This window comes from Littorina saxatilis, linkage group LG15 (genome assembly GCF_037325665.1).
Source record: "Littorina saxatilis isolate snail1 linkage group LG15, US_GU_Lsax_2.0, whole genome shotgun sequence".
In the NCBI taxonomy this organism is placed as follows: Eukaryota; Metazoa; Mollusca; class Gastropoda; order Littorinimorpha; family Littorinidae; genus Littorina; species Littorina saxatilis.
In genome coordinates, this window is record NC_090259.1 from 20239734 (window position 1) to 20262728 (window position 22995).

Sequence of the window (22995 nt, forward strand, 5' to 3'; positions counted from 1 at the left end):
GTAATATTCTATCTGGCAACGACGGAGAGAGCACACGCCAGTGTAGTGCCCAGCCGAATCCGCTGTTGCAGGTGTTTTTTTGCAGTAAACAGTTTCAGTGCTCAATCACTCACTGAAGCCAACACAGATCCTGGCTTAGAGATTTTCCATTGTTTCTTCTGAGTTAGTTTGGCTCAAAATATATCCTTATCGCAATCCGGAGCAGCCTTGCGATGAATCAGAGATAAGCTTACTGCTACACGTACAGATCTCTGAATGAATATTTGTGTGTGTAAAAATAGATTCCGGTTTTCCCAAACCAACATTTGTTGGCCAATCAGGTTGGTTCAACTGTTTTCAGATCACCCATCCGGTTTTATCATCAGTAATCCTGTTGTTTGATTGGCTGCGCGCTATCCATCAGAAGAGCAAAGCGCGACTTTGTTCTAAGATATTAACATCATTTTCTTTTTTTACAATAGCCTTCAAGATACTAGAACAACAAAAGCATCAATGTAAATTCTTTTGTTTGAGGCTGCACGTGTTCTAAAAACAAGTCGGACTTGGTCGGATGCCGGGATGTGACAGAAATCTGGTGCACGTTCACTTTCGCTCGCTAGCTCTTCGAAAATGCATCATAACTCCCTTATTTCTAATTTATAAGGCTTAAAACTTAGTTCATTGTGAAAAATACTTTGTAGATACCAGAACAACAAAAACATTACATGTTTATGCTTTTGAGGACTCGCGTATGCGCGGGGTCGCGCGTGGTCGGGCAGTAATTAGTCAGCTCCTTATTTTTTAGATCAGTGTCCGCAAGGGAAAGAACTCTGAATGCTCGGTCAGCTCCAGGTTGCAGAAGTCGAAACACGGCATTTGCCTTATTATTTCACTGTATCTGAGCTGGCAGAAGTTTAGAATCATGGCAACTCAGCAGACAAGTTCGGAATCCAGACTGTTCAATTCGGAGGAGCGTATGAGCGTGGCTGTTGGCCACAAACAGTTTGTGTGCATTGAGTACCCAGGCATTGTGCAAAATGTTGACAAAGCCCTGCAAACCCTAGGGGGATGGAAAGTTATCTCAAAGGTGCGTGTATTCTAATTTGCATTCTAATTTTGCTCTCTAATTACTCCATTGTGCTCAGGAAAACTGTTATACGAACAGAAAAAAAACGGTAAAATGCGAGCAAAATAAAAGAGTAAAGTTTGCTTTCTGGCTGGTAAATAATGAGAAGTACTAGCCAAAGGCAAGTGCCCCATTCTGTGCGCTGATAATCTAACTCAAACCAGTCACAGATCATTGCAAACACTGCTAAAATTGACTGCAGTTTCATATTGCATACTTTACGAAACAAAATTGAAATTGCATGTGGCTGTGAATTCTGAGCAGATATATATTATATAATTTAGTGTGATCCCACCTGAAATAAGTTTGCACCACATGCATGCATTCACTGCATGTGTCCAGTACGATATGATGCGTGTGTGTGTGCATGCACACAAATGATCATTTGCTTTTGTGCATGTGATTTATAGAAGTGAAAGTGTGTGTGTTCATGTAATGCACATGCGCTTGCATTTGTGTGTGTATGATGCAACTTAATGTGTGTTTGTGAATGTGCGAGCATATGTGCGCTTACAAGTGTTCATTTGTTAATATAACAACAAAAACATGTGACTCACTATAGTTAACCTTATGATCTGTGTCCTCATGCTCAAATTTGTAAATTATTAGTTATAGCTAGGCATACTATTTTCTCCAGAGTATTGATGATCCAAAGATTAGGCTTCCGCTGCGCTTCAGACCAGATGACCTTTACTCCAAACCAACGTATGGAACATGCAACAAGACAGCGGGACTTGTGATACGAGTGAGACGAAGGAAGAAGAAGCCGCCAGGCGATGCTCAAGAGTCTGTCTCCCCTTCTGGTTCCCATGGTGATGCTGACTCTGCTCAGCAGGATGATGGCTATGAATACAAAGTGGACATTTTGGGGACAGTCTCATCTGCCATCAAGTTTGAAGGTATTTATTTGTCGACTGAGTTATATATATATATATTTTTGAAAAACTTGAGCTGTGACTTTTGTGATGGACTGACAGTGTTCACAGATCTCATGCCTAGACCGTCTTTGGTCATAATTACATATATCTGTTGATGAAAAAAATTCTGACGCTGGACATCTGTTGATCTGACTGTCGACAGTACGTGGATAATTCTGACATGTAGGAATTTCTTCTAACTAAAATCAATGAATTTAAAAAAATATTTTTTTAGCCAAGATGTATACAGTTCTGGCCTATTGTCTTCCTATGGAATTAGTAGTGAAAGTAGAAACAGCTCGGCTGCAGCCCGGATGGAACGTCGAAAGCGCGTCAGAGGAGGAAGCCTCGTTCTCATGTCACTAGACTTGAGTTCGTAAGCTGTTTACCGTCAAAATGCTCTGCATAAGTTCAACTTTATTTGCAAACTTTTAGAGGTGGTGTGAATGTGGTGACACCAACAACAAAAACTCTGAAGCTCGATGATCGCGTTACAATCATAAACAGAAGCAGCAAAGTAGTGAAAACAGCTATTGGACTGCCAAGCAGTTGCCTCCCTTGTGATGAACCTCAAGAAGCAAATTCCCAATGAAGACCCCTCCATTTTACGATCGATCTGGGCATTTTCTAGGTCGTTAGTGGGAGGTTGTACTGTATATCAAAGAGTCAACTTTGTGTAGACTCTCCTCGGTGTTCGTATACCCCCATGTGATTAATAGGCACAATTCAGATCCCGAGTTCATATTGAAAGTTTCAGGGCTTGGACACACGAACACACGGAATCAGGAAATTAACAGTAAGAAAAATGTGTATAGCAGCTTCATTACTGTACATCAGGTTGCTTTCCCCAGTGGGAAAACAGCCGGAATTTCCATGAGGCTAACCTCACAGGACTATACCGAGAGGCATAAATTCCGCAAACTGAACTTAAAAAATCAACTCAGTGGTGAATGTTTTCAATGTTTGAATATTTTATTTATTGGCCATTTTAGTGTTTAAAAACCTTCGCTTTATTGATTTTTAATAGAACATCATGAAATGACAATTTTTCAAAAAAAAGTGACTGAGTCCAAGCGCAATGATTTCGGAAAACGTTCAGTGTTCATCACGTTCAATGCTTTGGCCAGCTCTAAGCATCCCAATCGCTTGCTGTCTCTCTCCTTCATCAAGTCGTGGCATGATTGCGATATCTGATACAGCCAAACAGCCAGTTGCATTTTATAGGGCCATACACTATCTTTTTTACGTTACTGTCTCCCGTTCAGCCCATTGTCTTTATTAGCACAGTGAGCTGTGGCTGGATCAGCAATACTGCAAAGCGCACGCTGACAGCGTGAAATATTTGCTCCGACACTCAAGATGTCAACTACAAATTACAGGTTCAATCTGATTTTTGTTTGAGAGCAAAATCGTTCAATGTACTATTTGCAGAATTTATGCCTTTCAGTATATGACTTATATGTGATGCCTTATCTTTATCCTTATTGCAATTTTTGTTGAATTATCCCAGCGAAGCTGGAGGTATCCCGTGAACCCTATACTGTAATCGACTTGAGAAATGTGCATAGCGAATAATACATGATAAAGAAGGATTCTTTGTGCCCGGCTACGTGCTACAGGTGGAGATGGAAGTTCACCAAAAATTGGGACCATACTAACAAAAATACGGTGGGTGCAATAGTCGCCCCCATTTTTTCAGCAAACGCCACCCAAGGCCGTTTTGGACGGGTAGAAATTCCGTAGTTTCCAAGTCTATGGATAAAGCTCGCGTAAGAAGAATACGTCACGGTCGAAAGTCTTTGACGTCAATTAATGCATCATGACGTCATGCCTCACTGAAGTCTTTCTCTCTCGCGCAGTGTGTGTGTTTGTGTTCATTTTGTGCACATGTGTTAGTGTTACTGTTTGTGTGTGTGTGTGTGTGTGTGTGTGCGCACGCGTGCATGAGTCTGTACTCGTATGTGTGTGTGTGTGTATTTGTGTGTGTGTGTGTGTGTGTGTGTGTGTGTGCGCACGCGTGCATGAGTCTGTACTCGTATGTGAGTGGTGTGTGTGTGTGTGTATGTGTGTGCGTGTATGTGTGTTTGTTTGTAAAGGTATGTATGTCCGTCTGTCCATATGTGCGTATGGGTGTGTGTTTTGTGTGTATGACGTTTTTTGTGAGAGTGAGTGAGTGCGTGTTAGTGAGTGTGTGTGTGTGTGTGTGTGTGTGTGTAAGAAAGAAAGAGGGAGAGAGAGTGTGTGTGTGTGTGTGTGTGCATGTGTGTGTGCATGAGTTTGTGTGTGTGCATGAGTTTGTGTGTATGATTGTGTGTGTATGAGTGTGTATATGTGTTTGTTTGTAAAGGTGTGTGTGTCCGACTGTCTATGTGCGTATTTGTTTGTGCGTATGTACAGTGTGTGTGTGTGTGTGTGTGTCTGTTTGTATAAGAGAGAGAGAAAGATAGAGAGAGTGGGTGGGTGTTTGTATGTGTGTGTGTGCGTAAGTGTGTGTGTGTGTGTGTGTGTGTGTGTGTGTTTGAGAGAGAGAAAGAGAGAGAGAGTAAGAGAGAGGTTTGTCTTTCGCTGGGGTATGCAGTGCCTTGGCGTTGCACATCTACTTAATTATTATTATCCCAGCGAAGCTGGAGGTATCCCGTGAACGCTATACTGTAATCGACTTGAGAAATGTGCATACCGAATAATACATGATAAAGAAGGATTCTTTGTGCCCGGCTACGTGCTACAGTTGGAGATGGAAGTTCACCAAAAATTGGGACCATACTAACAAAAATACGGTGGGTGCAATAGTCGCCCCCATTTTTTCAGCAAACGCCACCCAAGGCCGTTTTGGACGGGTAGAAATTCCGTAGTTTCCAAGTCTATGGATAAAGCTTGCGTAGGAAGAATACGTCACGGTCGAAAGTCTTTGACGTCAATTAATGCATCATGACGTCATGCCTCCCTGAAGTCTTTCTCTCTCGCGCAGTGTGTGTGTTGGTGTTCATTTTGTGCACATGTGTTACTGTTACTGTTTGTGTCACAGTGTGTGTGTGTGTGTGTGTGTGTGTGTGTGTGTGTGTGTGTGTGTGTGTGTGTGTGTGTGCGCGCACGCGTGCATGAGTCTGTACTGGTGTGTGTGTAAGTGTGTGTGTGGGCATAAGTGTATGTGTGTGTGTGTGTGTATGTGTGTTTGTTTGTAAAGGTGTGTATGTCCGTCTGTCCATATGTGCGTATGGGTGTGTGTTTTGTGTGTATGAAGTTTTTTGTGAGAGAGTGAGTGAGTGCGTGTTACTGAGTGTGTGTATGTGTGTGTGTGCGTAGGTGTGTGTGTGTGTGTGTGTTTGAGAGAGAGAGAGTGTGTGTGTGTGTGTGTGCATGAGTTTGTGTGTGTGTTTGTGTGTGTATGAGTGTGTATATGTGTTTGTTTGTAAAGCTGTGTGTGTCCGACTGTCTATGTGCGTATTTGTTTGTTTGCTTAACGCCCAGCCGACCACGAAGGGCCATATCAGGGCGGTGCTGCTTTGACATATAACGTGCGCCACACACAAGACAGAAGTCGCAGCACAGGCTTCACATTATTCTGACACCGGACCAACCAGTCCTAGCTCTAACCCCATAATGCCAGGCGGAGCAGCCACTAGATTGCCAATTTTAAAGTCTTAGGTATGACCCGGCCGGGGTTCGAACCCACGACCTCCCGATCACGGGGCGGACGCCTTACCACTAGGCCAACCGTGCCGGTCTATGTGCGTATAAGTGTGTGTTTTGTGTGTATGAGATTTGTGTGAGTCAATGTGTGTGTGTGTGTGTGTGTGTGTGTGTGCGTGCGTTTGTACAGTGTGTGTGTGTGGGTGTGTGTCTGTATAAGAGAGAGAGAGTGGGTGTGTGTGTGTATATGCGTATGCGTAAGTGTATGCGTGTGTGTATGTGTGTTTGTTTGTAAAGGTGTTTATGTCCGTCTGTCTATGTGTGCGTATGGGGTGTGTTTTGTGTGTATGAAATGTGTGTGAGAGAGTGAGTGAGTGCGTGTGAGTGAGTGTGTATGTGTGTACGTGTGTAACTTGGGGTGTGTGTGTGTGTGTGTGTGTGTATAAGAAAGACTGAGAGAGAGGTAGAAAGAGTGTGTGTGTGTGAATGTGTGTGTGCATGAGTTTGTGTGTACGTTTGTGTGTGTATGAGTGTGTATATGTGTTTGTTTGTAAAGGTGTGTGTCCGTCTGTCTCTGTGCGTATTTGTTTGTTTGTTTGCTTAACGCCCAGCCGACCACGAAGGGCCATAATTATCAGGGCGGTGCTGCTTTGAGATATAACAAGGCAGAAGTCACAGCACAGGCTTCATGTCTCACCCTGTCACATTATTCTGACACCGGACCAACCAGTCCTAGCATGCACTAACTCCATAATGCCAGACGCCAGGCGGAGCAGCCACTAGATTGCCAATTTTAAAGTCTTAGGTATGACCCGGCCTGGGTTCGAACCCACGACTTCCCGATCACGGGGCGGACGCCTTACCACTAGGCCAACCGTGTATGTGCGTATGAGTGTGTGTTTTGTGTGTATGAGATTTGTGTGAGTCAATGTGTGTGTGTGTGTGTGTGTCTGTGTGTGCCTGTGGGGGTGTGCGTACGTACCTGCGTGCGTATGTACATGTGTTACTGTTACTGTTTGTGTCACAGTGTGTGTGTGTGTGTGTGTGTGTGTGTGTGTGTGTGTATAAGAGAGAAAGAGAGAAAGAGAGAGAGAGAGAGGGTGGGTGTTTGTGCGTGTGCGTAAGTGTATGTGTGTGTGTATGTGTGTTTGTTTGTAAAGGTGGGTATGTCCGTCTGTCTATATGTGCGTATGGGGGTGTGTTTTGTGTGTATGAAGTGTGTGTGAGAGAGTGAGTGCGTGTGAGTGAGTGTGTATGTGTGTACGTGTGTAACTTGGGGTATGTGTGTGTGTGTGTGTATGTGGGTGTGGGTGTGGGTGTGTGTGTGTGTGTGTGTGTTCGTGTGTGTTTGAGAGAGAGAGAGAGAGACAGAGACAGAGAGAGAGAGAGAGACAGAGAGAGAGAGGTGTGTCTTTCGCTGGGGTATGCAGTGCCTTGGCGTTGCAAATCTACTTAATTTTTGTGTGTGTGCAGGTTTGTGTGATTTCCAATACCTACCAGTGGCGAAGAAAGAGGACGGTTCCTACAAGAGCCTGCTTGACAGTTTGCAGCTGAAGACGATCGTTTCCGAGGATGAGTATCTTGCCCGTGATGCGCCTCTCTTCATACCACCCTTGGTGTTCTCACGCTTTGATTATCCTCAAAAGTACGGCTACGTTATTGACCGAGCTGTTACTCCAAGAGAAACCATCCTGGAGCCTACAGATAGGCTTGCTCCTGGTAAGGCTAAGTTGATTTGTATAATGTGATGCCCCCCCCCCCCCCCCCCCCCTCCCCCTGAGAACTTCAAAAATCTAAGAAAATTAGGTCTTAAAAAGGAGGGTTTTTTGATTTGGGGTAATTTACAGAAGTTTAAATCTAAAAAAATCAAGGTTGATAAACTAGGGGAAGTGTCAACTAACTTGGCAGATGAGGGTGGTGACTTGCCTTAAAAGCAGGTGTGGTTGTACTCCGGAGAGATCCTTTATTTTCAGAAAAGACACGAAACAAAAGAGATACTTGACCATGCTAAAATTGTCACCTTGTGTGAGTGTTTTTTTTTAAATGTTTGTGTGTGTGTGGATTGTGTGTGTATGTCAATTCGTATGTTTGGGGTTGGAATGCCGGGATCATGAAGGTGGGTAGTTTGGAGGTAGTAGGTGAGGTGTGGCGAGAAGAGAGAGAGAGAGAGAGAAGGATCTCAGTGTGAGAGAGTGTGTGTGTTTGTGTGTGTGTAAATCTGTGTCCATTCAACAGTTCCAAAAGCTATATTCCTAGTAATTGGTATGTCCTTATGTCAATGAATTGTTTCATTGTGCAAAGGGCAGCATTCACTTATTTTGGTTCCTTGTAAATGTGGTTGCAATGTTAATTGGAACCGGGGCCCTTTTAAGACCTCTAAAAATCTTAGAAAATCAGGTCTTAAAATGGAGGTAAATTTACAGAGGCTATGAAAAGAAAATCAGAAAAAAATGAAGGTCTTAGAAAGTCAGGAAGTCTAAAATTCAGTTAAAAGGAGGTTCCATTGAAGTAAACATATTGTTGTTTATTGGAATGCGCCATTCTGATAATCATCGCTCCGTGTTTCTCTCTGGCAGCATGCTAAATTATTGCGCGAATCTATCAAAACAAGAATACAGAGTTATCTCTCATATGTTTTTCGCGAGCACTGATCTAAGTTTGAGATCAGTGTTCGCGAGACGAAAATGATTCCAGATTGGCCGACTTCGACAGTGATCTCCGTTCTGTTCTTCACAGTTATGAGACATCGTTCTAAGGTCAAAACAAGTCGAAATTTTGAGACTGCTGTCGGAAGGAGACCGTGATATATGGTTGCATCACTCTCAACTGGTTACAGAAAAAATCGTCTGCACCGGCGCGCACCGAAGCCAAAGTTGATTATCACGTGACACTTTAGAGTTGTTTGCACAGTAAATACATCCGCGAAAGATAGCTCGCTTGAAACTGTCTTACATATCAATTCCTTTGTAATTTAAAAATTACACAACACCATGAAAAATCATTATCGACGATCGCGAATCTGCTTATATCCATAACACATTACGAAAAGATCTAAATATGTAAAAAACAAAAAATCGATTTCCTCTCCAGAGAAGGAAAACCAAGGCATCCTGTCAGGGATAGATGAGACCCGAAGGGAAGTAACTCATTTTTGACCGAGTTCAGGATGGGAATGCGCGAGAGGCAAGAACATGGGTAGCATTAGGCTTAACACTTTCGCGACGGGACGCTTATAAATCAGTAACCGCGCTGACACGCCCATGGACGGGACGCGCATTTTTCAGTAAGAGCCATACTGGGTACACGACTCGTGATTGCTTCCCGGTTTTTGAAGCTTGCAGTAAATTGAGTTGTTTCCCTTGACACACTTGGCCTGCCCTTCCGCCATATGCAAAATTAGCCTGATTTGTGTGGTTTTTTCGAGAAAAAAAATGAATCGAAGGCGAGCCTTGTCACGGGAGGAGATTCTCCGGATGTTGGATCTTGAGGACCCTGTAGATCATGATTCCGACGTGTTGTTTTCGCCTCAAGAAAGCGATAATAGCAGTGATATTGAGGAAGAAACAGTCCTGTTGTTGCTAGTATGAGTCGGCAAACTACACGTGTTAGGGTGGTACTGCATGAATCTTCGAATGTGTAGTTGCAAGGGGGGCGTGGCAGCACTGATAACAATGGATGGCTGGAGCGTCCTAATCCTTTTGGAAATGTTCATAGGTGTACAGTTGGGACTTTGTTGTGAAAATGTGACTTATATTCAATATGGATTACCTAGACATCATTTGGTGAGTGTCACAGTTTTGTTTCATTTGAGTCAGGATGCTGTGAGTGAATGCGGGATTTGCTTGTTTTTTTCTTTGTACTGTCTCCTTATTTCTGTGTAGAATTTTAACAATATTTCAGCTAATTCATAGGTTTTACACCTTGTTTGGTTATAAAATTATTTATAATACTTTCTGTTAAAAAATAACTTTTAAAAAAGCAGTGGAAAAGAAAACACACAAAAAAATGTTAAAAAACACAAATTATCCCCCTTTCACCCCCCTTTGCTAAAACAAATCGCGTGACAAACTTATAAATAGCACGACTGAACTGGGCATCCATTTTTTAATTAGTACAAAAAATTTGGTGGTGATTGGACTTAATTCAAGCTTGCTAGACAGATTTCTTTACAGTTACTGATTTTTGGTAAGTTTCTTGGTGGCAAGCTTGGGCAGGCAGGACGTCAACACCGTGGCAGTGCTAGTCACAATAGTGTTAAGCACCGTATACTGTATGGCAGCTCGCTTTCCCCAGCGAGAAAGCAGCCCAAATGTCCACGAGGGTAACCTCACAGGACTATATGAATGTTGTCCTTATCCTTTGTGAATGTGCCTTTGTCTTGCAGGCCGCAAAACCCGATCAAGGTACACAACTCTCATCGCCTTCACAGACTCAACGCCCACTGCGCCGAAGGAAGTGACCAGGAAACACGCAGAGACTTTCAAGAAAAGCGGACTGCAGGAAGGTCTCGAGAAGGTAGGATTGTCTGTAAAATGTAAGGCAAAAAAAAAAATAGTCTGTTTACGGTAACATAGAAAAAAAATAGGGTCGGTAGGTCGGGATTTTTTTTTCTTTTTTTTTTCTCCAAAAATACATATTTTTAAGTTATTTTGCCAAAAAACAGACTTTTTTTTCTTTTCCCAAATGCCAAAAAAAAGTCTAGGGTCGCGCGAAATAATAGGGTCGGTCGGGATACCGTAAACAGACTATTTTTGTGTGTGTGCCTAACAACTGGTATCTATAGCACACAAAATTAAAAACGAAAATGTTGAAATAGGGTAACATGATTAAACCAATGTAGTGTTGGTGAGTGGTTGTTTTTTTCCTGTGTGCGTGTTGTTTGTGTGTGTGTATGGAGGTGTGTGGGTTTTTTTTTTTACACATTGTGGCAGCCGTTGTGATTTGATTTCAATGCTTGATATTCTCTCAGGTGCCAGGAGAATGGTTCCGAATAACTCTCCCTTAGTCTGTTACTCATGTCGTATGCATTTAGAGCGCTTACTTCCCTTTCTTTATCAGATCACTGTTCTTACATTTTCCTAATCAGTAGACTTCATTCTCGCCGTTCTGCTTGCAATGTGCAGCTGTTTGAGAAGCGCCCCATCTGGTCCAAAGCCGCCATTCGATACCACATGCGAGACAACATCCACACTGAACGCTACCTGAAAGAGATCCTGGCTGCTATCGCCTACATGTTCTTGACTGGCCCGTGGCGCACGTTCTGGATCAGGTTCGGCTATGACCCTCGCAAAGATCCTGCCGCCAAGAGGTACCAAGGTATCGATTTTCGTCGCCGTCAGAGTAAGTGGAAGATTTTTGCGGTGTGATTGTGTTTGTACGTTTGTTTTGGAATTATTTTTTTTTAAGACCTTTGGAGCTGTCATAGTGTGAAGAAGCTACAGCGTAGCCATTTTCACTGCATATTAACACAACAGTCTCTTCACTTGCTCTCTTTGAATCCAAAGTCAACCTCTTCAACCTCAGATTAGTTTGTTTGTTTGCTTCACGCCCAGTCGACCACAAAGGACCATATCAGGGCGGTGCTGCTTTGACATATAACGTGCGCCACACACAAGACAGAAGTGGCAGCACAGGCTTCATGTCTCACCCAGTCACATTATTCTGACACCGGACCAACCAGTCCTAGCACTAACCCCATAATGCCAGACGCCAGGCGGAGCAGCCACTAGATTGCCAATTTTAAAGTCTTAGGTATGACCCGGCCGGGGTTCGAACCCACGACCTCCGGCTCACTGGGCGGACGCCTTACCACTAGCTAGGCCACCGTGTTGCGGTACCTCAAATTAGTCTTCCAAATCTTCAGCAAAGTGTGATAAGAACAGCATAGCTGTTTCCTAGTAAAAATCATTTTCGGGAGTCCATTATTTTGTTTGTATGTCAGTGCACGATTGAATTAATTGCCAGGTAAGATTGTTCAGTGCTGACAAAGTAACTTGTCCCTGAGCCTGCTTGAAATAGGGAGGAAGAGTTTTTCAGGTTTAAGTCGAGTCAAAGCACGGTGATTTTTCATGTACATGAACTGTTTGTAAACTGAGAAAAAAGCCTGCTTGTCCATTATTTCTAATGTACTGTTTACAATATCCAGGGGAAGATAGATTGGGTAGTATAATACTGTTTAATTAAGTCAATTACTAACAGCAATCTGATTAGTGGTAAGGCGTCCGCCCCGTGATCGGGAGGTCGTGGGTTCGAACCCCGGCCGGGTCATACCTAAGACTTTAAAATTGGCAATCTAGTGGCTGCTCCGCCTGGCGTCTGGCATTATGGGGTTAGTGCTAGGACTGGTTGGTCCGGTGTCAGAATAATGTGACTGGGTGAGACATGAAGCCTGTGCTGCGACTTCTGTCTTGTGTGTGGTGCACGTTATATGTCAAAGCAGCACCGCCCTGATATGGCTCTTCGTGGTCGGCTGGGCGTTAAGCAAACAAACAAAGTAATCTGATTAAAGAAAATGTTGGCTTACTAACTGGTAATACTGAATAATGAAGGCAATTACTCTGTGACCAATAATCTAATTAAAGAAAATGTTCGCTTACTACCAGGTGGCAGTCGTACACTTTCATATCACAAAACAGATTTTTTTTCTCTTTGATTATTTAAACTTTTTTTTATGATGTACATGTATAGCACCATAACAAGGTTTGACATTGATGGAGTTACTTCCCATGTCACAGGAGGCATAGGGTTAAGACTCTACCTTTTAAGATCTATATCAGACTCTTTTTTTTAAGGACTTTAGAAGGAGGGAAATCCAAAAACAACTCAACCAAGCTAAGTTCTTGTTACTTATTGTTTGTCTGTGCACATATTTGTGATTGTAACGTATTGTTTTGTCAGTAACAAACGTTCCAAGAAATTACCTTTCTTGTTTTTTTTATTTAGATGGGGGGTTCAATTCTACCAATCGGTTTTTCAGAAAACAAGAATAAACGGTAACATTGTAACAAGATGGGGTGTTTTTTTTTCCCAGAGGGATTGACCGAAGACTTGAAGATCGCTGCCAAGCGGTCTATGAAGAAACCGTCTCTTCCAAACAAATACGTGGGAATTCCTGCAGAGATCAACCTGAGTCTGTTGAGGGGAGAAGAGGCTGAAGACAGCAAAGAGGTGAGTCTTTGTTCTGCTTGTTCTTTCACTTGATTAGTAGTCTTCCACATCTCCAACATTTGGAGAGGTATCATAACTCTTAGCAAGGAAAGAACAGGGTAATTTGATATGTCTTGCAGGAAAGAGCAAGGAAAGAACAGGGTAATTTGATGTCTTGCAGGAAAGAGCAAGGAAAGAACAGGGTAATTTGATATGTCTTGCAGGAAAGAGCAAGGAAAGAACAGGGTAATTTGATATGTCTTGCAGGAAAGAGCAAGGAAAGAACAGGGTAATTTGATATGTCTTGCAGGAAAGAGCAAGGAAAGAGTATGGTCATTTGATGTCTTGCAGGAAAGAGCAAGGAAAGAACAGGGTAATTTAATATGTCTTGCAGGAAAGAGCAAGGAAAGAACAGGGTAATTTGATGTCTTGCAGGAAAGAGCAAGGAAAGAGCATGGTCATTTGATGTCTTGCAGGAAAGAGCAAGGAAAGAACAGGGTAATTTGATATGTCTTGCAGGAAAGAGCAAGGAAAGAGCATGGTCATTTGATGTCTTGCAGGAAAGAGCAAGGAAAGAACAGGGTAATTTAATATGTCTTGCAGGAAAGAGCAAGGAAAGAACAGGGTAATTTGATGTCTTGCAGGAAAGAGCAAGGAAAGAACAGGGTATTTGATATGTCTTGCAGAAAAGTGCAAGAGGTACAGTGGTACCTCTGTCTAACGACTTTGAAAATATAACAGAAATTCGGTCGTTATATGGAGGGGTCGTAACATGGAGGATTGGTTTATGTTCGGGTCCGTCAATGATCCGGAATGACATGGGCGTTTTGATTGATGCCGCCCACAAAGTAATGCTATTGAACTTATTCTTTCCTCAAACGATTATGGTAAACAGTTTTCTATTGAATTATTTACCTACACATAGTTTTTGTGCTTGTTTAATCAAGCCCCGTAACTACTCATGGGTTCAGGTTTGCAAATAAACACACTGAGGTCGAACGAAAGCATGCGGTCCAAAAACATGCAGTGGTGCACATCGATCTCGACACCAGATACTAATCATAGTCATACGATACCCTGCAAAGATTTGGTTAAAAACAAAGAAAAGTGTCCCAAACGCAAGGTTCAAAAACTTATAAGCCTTTGCAAACGTAAAGAACCGCGGCAGTGTGTTGAAACTGATGTAAAATTGTAGCGAAAAGCGTCAGTTTTCACGATGAAATTTTGAGTCGCTCATTCAAGGGACATAACTGCACTCCGGACTGTCCACAGTGTTGAGTAATTTAGGAGACTACAATGCAACTCACATTCAAACTTTACAGACGGGATTCTGAGGAGAATTTATTAATTCAAACGAACGCGTGGTTGTATATTGCGTCACTCAGCCATTGTTTTAGTAAGACAAAAAACATGCGCACGAGCTTCGTTGACGTACATCGCAAAATATCATGACATCACCACAACTTTTGGTTTTGGTTCGATGTGCAGATTACTTTCATGACGTTTCTGTAACTTTGCGTCTTTATAAGGTAGGAATTCCTGCACAGTTCTTTGCAAAATGAAGCAGATATCTGGCAAATGACCGTTATCTAGTCAAAATAAAGTAATGACCAGAAATAGAAAATGAAAAACCATGGCTTCAGCCGTTTGCGTGCCGAAGTGATGTTGTACACATACAGGATTTCAGCACGTGTTTGTGTCCGTATCGCTTACTGACTCGACTCGAGATATAAGTTAGAGTAAACCCGACCCGTGATCATTTTGGGAAAAGTTGTTGTCAGTCCACGTATGGACGGTCGTATGTCGTATCAGAGAAGTGGACGTAATATGGATGTGAGAAATACTAAGACAAAGAAGGAGAAAAAATCCGGCAGAGAAAAGTCGGTCATAATATTGAGGGACCCTTAAAAGAAAGGGGTCTCAAAGGGAGGTACCACTGTACATGATATTTTTTGTGTCTGGCAGCTACAGCTTATGTCAAATTATGGTTGTCCTTTGAAACCAGCTAGATTGATTAAAAAAAAACACCATCCTTTGAGACTCTCTTACTTATTGTTTTTTTCTGTGATTAATCCACTACTCACAGCGACCACCCAAAGGATCCTTAAGGCGAGCTTTTCTTTTATATCGTTTACTTTTTCAAATACTGGTTCCATAAATATCCTTTGCCTTCAGATAAAGAATTAGAAATACTTGCATACTTTGTTTGCCTACGTTCAGTAAATTACGAGGGTTTTAACTCATTGTCTCCCAGGTACGGATATATCCGTACCCATTCATATGGCTCTATCTGACCTGGTACGGATACATCCGCTCAGACTAGCTTTTAGCTTCAGTCGCTTCCTGTAATGTCCATCTAACGCCTGCATTCTAGCGTGTTGATACACAGTTACTACACAGCCACTACAATTCTGAGTGACCTGCTGCAGCACAGCTGGTCTCGGCTAAAAATAACTTGGTCAACATAGGTGGGGTAGAAAGTGTTAAAGCAAGTCAACTTCGTAACAGGGAACCAAAGGTAATTGTGACATGGATTTGAACACTATAAACATCATTAAAAAAAAAGAAGGAAATATATATCATATTTCTTTATTGCATGTCTGTATCACCATCTAACTGGAGTACTACTGAACTAAGTAAAGATAATACATTCTAGTTTGCCATTTAATTTACGTTATAATCATTTAAAGGACTGAAAATGCAGGTCACAAAATGGTACCCAGCTCTGGAGAACAACTCATATATACATGCAGTGACTCTTTTTTCTAGCCCAAGCTGAGAGATTTCGAATTCCATCCAGATGTCTTGCCCCCCCACCGCCAGGTGGTCTACATGGTCAGCGACATCTACGATGATGTAATTCAGGATATGGTGGCCAGAAACGATGGGAAGGTAAGGCATTAAAATAATGATTTTTTGTTGTTAAAGGTTCTGGTTCCTTGGCTGATTCTGTTGTTTCTTATTATCTACCCTAGAACACATTTTGACCCTTAAAAAACTGTGAAAAACAACTGAGTTACAGACTTTAGAAAGAATTAAGTTATCCCTCTGCGACATCTAAAGCTCATCCTTAATTGCGATTAAAGTCGACTTCGCAAAGCTTCTTGCAGTCTTCTTACTTCTTTCTTCTTGTCGTTCGCTGTTAGATCGTCAGTCCGGACTGCAGGGCGAAACGTGCTGTCCTCTCCAAGTCCTCTCTGGGGCCGTATAGCTTCTTTTGTAGCGCTGTCTCCTCTGGCCAGATGGTGTCCCTCAGAGCACTGTGGTATGGACAAGCCTGCAGGATGTGCTCTGCTGTCTGATTCTTGCCACACGGATATAAGGGGGAGGGAACTAGCTAGTCTTCTTACTGAAAACTTTGTGCAAAAGCATCGTGCGACCAGCTTCGTGAAGAATACTTTGTGTAGTCGACTTCGCGCAGTTAAGGGCAGGCTTAAGGGACTCCTCTGGCACAAGTTTTGGCCAGTGAAAATGGTTTACAGATTAAAAACAAAAGAAAACATGTCTTAAAGGTGGTCGTCTACAGTTTTGCTTTTTTTCAATAATCTTATGGTTAGATTTCGATACTAAATTATGTCAAATGATGAATGAACCATGGGGAAAAAAGTTATAGAAAAAAAATATATGTAAAAAAAGATTTCATTTTTGGGTAGCGTGACTCACGCTTCCAATATTTTGTTTTCTGTTTGCTGAGAACATGTGCTTTGCCTAAAAATACTGACCAATCAAATTCATGTCACTATGCTTATAGCCACGCCCAAACAAGTGCAGCAACAGTTTGACACTGGAGCGCTGTCCACGCTTTTTTTTAAACGCACGAAATGCACGGGATTTGAGAGGAGTTTTGCGCTTGGCATTTTCCAAATAAGGATATGCTACTATGAGTACTGCGCTGGAATACTACAATGAATTTTCAAACGGCTACACTGGCTTCGTCTTTCCTGATCGAAAGAGGGTGTATTGTTGATATTTGTAGATAATAGACTCTGCATTTTAATGGTCAAATGGCGATTTCGGTATAAAAATGTAGACAAGGACCTTTAACTACCCTAAACACCAAACAACAGACAAACAAACAGAAAGTGTCTGGTTTTCGCTGATACTTTGTGATATTTTCAGGAAACTACGTGCAACGAGCGTGACGGCTGGTGCATCCCGGGGTTCACTCACCTGTCTCGCAACATCATGACCAAGCACATGGACAAGCTGTGTCCCGAATCTGGTGCATTCCTAAAGCGTACGTATCTCATTTTGCATAGAGTTGGTTGTCCACTGTATGTGTCGTGTTACGGTGGAACCTGCCCCGATTACCACATGTCCATTACAGCGGTACCTGCGATGAAAGGACACCCGTGGGACCAGCTTAAAAGTGTCCGTACATTGCAGGTGGCCGGTCATGACAGGTATACTTTGGGAGAGATAATGGACAAATGGACAACAGAAAGTGTCCTTTGAAGGGAGGTATCCACTCATCGGAGGGGCCACACATTGCAGGTGGCCGGTCATGACAGGTCTATTTTGGGAGAGATAATAGACAAATGGACAACAGAAAGTGTCCTTTGAAGGGAGGTATCCACTCATCGGAGGGGCCACACATTGCTGGTGGCCGGTCATGACAGGTATATTTTGGGAGAGATAATAGACAAATGGACAACAGAAAGTGTCCTTTGAAGGGAGGTATCCACTCATCGGAGGGGCCACACATTGCAGGTGGCCGGTCATGACAGGTCTATTTTGGGAGAGATAATGGACAAATGGACAACAGAAAGTGTCCTTTGAAGGGAGGTATCCACTCATCGGAGGGGCCACACATTGCAGGTGGCCGGTCATGACAGGTCTATTTTGGGAGAGATAATAGACAAATGGACAACAGAAAGTGTCCTTTGAAGGGAGGTATCCACTCATCGGAGGGGCCACACATTGCAGGTGGCCGGTCATGACAGGTCTATTTTGGTAGAGATAATAGACAAATGGACAACAGAAAGTGTCCTTTGAAGGGAGGTATCCACTCATCGGAGGGGCCACACATCGCAGGTCCCACTGTACAAGCAACTGTCCACATCAGGCATGGGAATTCTCCTCGGATCCAAGGATGTCCGAGAAAAGCTACACATTTCAGAGAAGGAGAAAATCTTCTTCCGAGAAAAAACAAATCAAGAGACAAAACATAGAGGAACAAAAATCGAAAAAGAAAAAAATCTGCCTAGTATGTATGACCAATGTCCTCCATAAAACCGTCCCTTCATTCACTGAGATTCCGCCCGCGTGAGTCACTTTTGCAAACAGTTCGAAAATGATATTAATTCAGTTAAAGGATTAAAATGATTGATGGTTGCTGGCAATACAAAACATGTACAGTGGAACACCCCTTTTAACTTTGTAAGACCTCCAAAAATCTGACAAAAAGGAAGGAGTCCTAAAATGGGGGTAAATTTACAGAGGTGTTAGATGAAGAAAAAGTCTAAGAAAGCAAGGTCTTAAAAGGGAGGAAGTCTTAAATTGGGGGGGGGGGGGGTGGGTCTTAAAAGGGGGGTTCCACTGTATTTGATTTGGTCAGTTTTGTTTGCTGTGTAAAATCCATGAAACTTACTCCCAGAATGCACCCGATTGCACAGAATGTAATCAAGGCCCCAGAACCCCCTAGTTTTCACAGATTTTTCTTTAAATCAATTCCCATGCCTGCACATGCTGTGACCATCCCCCAAAAATGTATTTTCTGTATAATTCATCTTTTCATACTCATAGAGACCACCTGTCTATAATGAGTATACCTTTAGTCGGTCTCTTAATTGGGTTGTCGCTGTGGACTGGTCAACTGAACTTTAAACCATTTTGTCTTGATTTTAAAATCTCCGAGCTTTTTCCCTGTAATAATAATCACACTGCTATGTCCCTGAAACTGGGTTAATACCATTGAAGCTGTCTAGACCGAGGGACTAACCAAAAGTGGTCATTGTTGAAGGTGAATTATATACAGAGAGAAACAATCTTCGGGGATCCTTTGTGGTGGTGGCAATGAGCAGTTGGTCTTTATGGAGAGGTGGTCAAGGGACCAACCAAAAGTGGTCATCATTGACAGGTAGTTGCTATGAAAAGGTGAATTATATAGAGAAATTTTAACAATCTTTGGGGATCCTTTGCGGTGGTTGTGATGGGCAGGTGGTATTGTTTTAGAGGTGGTCGTCAGAGCAGGTTCCACTGTGTACTTAATAATGTTTATGTTGTTTAGGAAGAGGAATGAGATTCTGTATTGATTATTTTTGTTGTTGTCATGTTGTTGTTGTTGTTCACAGTTGTTGATTTCGTTAGAGTAAGTGTGTTTGTTAATATGAAATCTTTCATGGTTTTACAAGTTATTGTCATGTTGAATGTCTCAATAATTTTTTACCAAAAAAAGATGTACGGTTGTAATAGTTGACAGGCAGGTGCAGATGTGTGGAAGACAATTATTTTTCCATTTTACAATTTTTTTTCCATTTTATTGTGAGGAAATTTTCCATTTTATTGTGAGGAAATGACAAGGGTCGAGGGTAAAATAATATTTTGATATCATTGTTTCAGGCCAGAGGAAGAAATGGGCCAAACGACATGACACTCTAGACGATTCTAATGACAATGAAGGCAATAATTCCATGGATGCCTCAGGATATGACTGAGTGAGAGAGAAAGAGGGGGGAGAGAGGAACCTGAGCCAAGCACAGTTATTTTTTAAATTTTTTTATTTATTTTTTATTTTTTGGCCAAGCACATCATTGTGGGGCTTTTAATCAATCACATGCATCCGTCTACAATGTATCATCATTCATCCTTCAACATTTATAATAAATATGTAAATGGCAAGTATACAAGACATATATATATCAACATTAGGACATAACAGACAGACGGACATATAACATACTGTTCGCCTACAAGTAAGGCCGGAGCTTAACATAACATTTGTTTGTTTGTTTGCTTAACGCCCAGCCGACCACGAAGGGCCATATCAGGGCGGTGCTGCTTTGACATTTAACGTGCGCCACACACAAGACAGAAGTCGCAGCACAGGCTTCATGTCTCACCCAGTCACATTATTCTGACCCCGGACCAACCAGTCCTAGCACTAACCCCATAATGCCAGACGCCAGGCGGAGCAGCCACTAGATTTCCAATTTTAAAGTCTTAGGTATGACCCGACCGGGGTTCGAACCCACAACCTCCCGATCACGGGGCGGACGCCTTACCACTGGGCCAACTGTGCTGGTTTTAACATAACATGCAGATTACAATACTTGACATTATGGACGTATTACCTGCTTAATAATAATACAGTCAGTTAATAATACCGTCAAACAAACAAACAAACAAAAAAACAACAAACAAACAAAAATTAAAACAAAAAAAATATATATACGCAAATCATCACATCTCTGCACAACCTAGCGTACTACCTAACCAATTCTTCATATGGGGACCATAATTCTACAAGCACAGTTATTTTTTGGATACAAGGAGATAAATGTCAAGAGGAAAGAAGCTGCAAAAGATTGGTGAACTTTAAAGGAAGAAAAACAAGTCGCGTAAGGCGAAAATACAATATTTAGTCAAGTAGCTGTCGAACTCACAGAATGAAACTGAACGCAACGCAACGCAGCAAGACCGTATACTCGTAGCATCGTCACTCCACCGCCCGTGGCAAAGGCAGTGCCCGTGGAATTGACAAGAAGAGCGGGATATTCGTTGCGCTGAGAAGGATAGCATGCTTTTCTGTACCTCTCTTCGTTTTAACTTTCTGAGCGTGTTTTTAATCCAAACATATCATATCTATATATTTTTGGAATCAGGAACCGACAAGGAATAAGATGAAAGTGTTTTTAAATTGATTTCGAAAAAAAAATTTTGATAATAATTTTTATATATTTAATTTTCAGAGCTTGTTTTTAATCCGAATATAACATATTTATATGTTTTTGGAATCAGAAAATGATGGAGAATAAGATAAACGTAAATTTGGATCGTTTTATAAATTTTTATTTTTTTTTTACAATTTTCAGATTTTTAATGACCAAAGTCATTAATTAATTTTTAAGCCACCAAGCTGAAATGCAATACCGAAGTCAGGGCTTCGTCGAAGATTACTTGACCAAAATTTCAACCAATTTGGTTGAAAAATGAGGGCGTGACAGTGCCGCCTCAACTTTCACGAAAAGCCGGATATGACGTCATCAAAGACATTTATCAAAAAAATGAAAAAAACGTTCGGGGATTTTATACCCAGGAACTCTCATGTCAAATTTCATAAAGATCGGTCAAGTAGTTTAGTCTGAATCGCTCTACACACACACAGACAGACAGACAGACAGACAGACAGACAGACAGACAGACAGACAGACAGACACACGCACATACACCACGACCCTCGTTTCGATTCCCCCTCGATGTTAAAATATTTAGTCAAAACTTGACTAAATATAAAAATAGCAAGAACATCACACGAGAGAGAGAGAGAGAGAGAGAGAGAGAGAGAGAGACACACACACACACACACACACACACACACACACACACACACACACACAAACGAACAAACTGTGTGTCAAATACAGTTGTCCTGTGGATACAAGCAGTTGAGTATCAACATGAACAGAAGCACAAAAAGACTAGTTTACTGTCGTTTGTGAAAACTTGTGTGCAGACTATTTACAGTGCAGGTGATCTGTGTTTGTCTCTTTACGGTCATAATCAAGGGTGCATATAATATGTGTGTGTGTGTGTATGTGCAAGCTTATTTGAATTCTGTGTGTGTGTGTGCGTGTGTGTGTTTGTGTGTGTGTGTGGGGGGGTGCAAGCTTATTTGAATTGTGTGTGTACGTGTGTGTGTGTACGTGTGTGTGTGTGCGCGCGTGCGCAAGCTTATTTGAATTCTGTACATGGTGCTAATATCAGATCTTTGTTGTAGATCCCATACAACATTGCTATTGATATGACAGTAAGAATGACCTGGATTTTAAATGAAAAGAATAAAGTTGACATTAGCCTGATACTTTCTTCATAACAGTTCATCTGTCTTTGTCTGGTCTGTAGTTACCTCTAAAGCATACATGTGTGTATTTGTGTTTGTGTGTGTGTGTGTGTGTGTGTGTGTGTGTGTGTGTGTGTGTTTGTGTGTGTGTGTGTGTGTGTGTGTGTGTGTGTGTGTGTGTGTGTTACATTTGCTTTGCTTTCTTATTGTGAACAGAGAACCAACACTCATTTTATTTTCCGAAGGTGTAACGATTACTTTCAGTCCAATATGAAAACAATAAAGAGAAAAGAATAATATTGTCTGTGTTTTCAGTATTGGCCTGAGGAAGAAAAATAGACCCCAGTAAAGGGAGGGGGGGGGGGGGGGGGAGGTAGCAAGAAGAAAACCAGGTGGTGTGCAAAGCGATGTCAAAACATGTAGTCAATATGTCGGCCTTATATAATAAACAAACTGGCTTTATTTTCACCAAGACTAGTAGTGAGTCCTGGGCTGGCCGAAACCCTTTGCTTGCATGTTCAATGTCTGACTTCAGCTGCGGATAGTGATTTCGCGTTTGATGACTGTGGTAAATCTGTGGATGATAAAAGCTCAAGGAATTGTCTCAGAAGAAAGCCAACGACTGAATGTTTCAGACCCGTAACTTAATTACAACTTTGCATACAATGGACGTTGCATAGGGAAAGGAGAATTTGCTGATTCTGTGCTAAACATGAATTTCATGAACGGTAAGTGTGTGTGGTAAGAAAAAGATGTACACATTGCATCGTCTGTCGACCAGTCACAGAAGCAGACCTGGCTAGCTAGGTATGCGTGTAGGCCTACTTCATACACGTCGAAGAAACCGGAAACATGCGTCTTTGTTATTGCTAACATGAAGTATATTCAGCAACTTAATTCCTGCGAAATATATGGCCCGATGATCGGAATAGCGCTGTGTGAGCCTATCCAATCACAACACCCGAATTCCCCCACGTGTCTATCAGAATAGCAATATTATGAGTTATTTCTAATATGCTGACTGAGCAAATGATAACAGACATGTCGAGAAAAAAGATATCAAGCATGAGCCTTTTAGGCGAATGCTGATATCGTTTGTGAGACATGTTTGTTATCATTTGCTAACAGTCAGCATATTAAAAATAACGGTTTCATTACCGTTTAATTCGACCAAAACAAATTTCGAAGCGATCCCG

The 22995-nt window shown here is 41.9% G+C and overlaps 1 protein-coding gene across 1 annotated transcript; it reads left to right on the plus strand.

The window, feature by feature from the left end:
• Positions 1 to 790: 790 nt before the first annotated feature.
• LOC138948786 (general transcription factor 3C polypeptide 5-like) lies at positions 791 to 21837 on the plus strand. The gene is made up of 9 exons (XM_070320397.1): positions 791 to 1066; positions 1743 to 2004; positions 7126 to 7371; positions 10037 to 10167; positions 10776 to 10992; positions 12683 to 12819; positions 15568 to 15690; positions 16918 to 17035; positions 19360 to 21837. The coding sequence occupies exons 1-9, from the start codon at positions 902 to 904 to the stop codon at positions 19452 to 19454; spliced, it is 1494 nt and encodes a 497-aa protein (XP_070176498.1). The 5' UTR covers positions 791 to 901; the 3' UTR covers positions 19455 to 21837.
• The last annotated feature ends 1158 nt before the right edge of the window (positions 21838 to 22995 follow it).

Bases quoted from the DNA above. Each gene is read 5' to 3' on its own strand.
- LOC138948786 (XM_070320397.1), top strand. From the start codon at position 902: ATGGCAACTCAGCAGACAAGTTCGGAATCCAGACTGTTCAATTCGGAG. The intron at 10,168-10,775 runs GTAGGATTGTCT...TGCAATGTGCAG, and splicing joins TGCAGGAAGGTCTCGAGAAG to CTGTTTGAGAAGCGCCCCAT. The intron at 17,036-19,359 runs GTACGTATCTCA...TCATTGTTTCAG, and splicing joins ATCTGGTGCATTCCTAAAGC to GCCAGAGGAAGAAATGGGCC.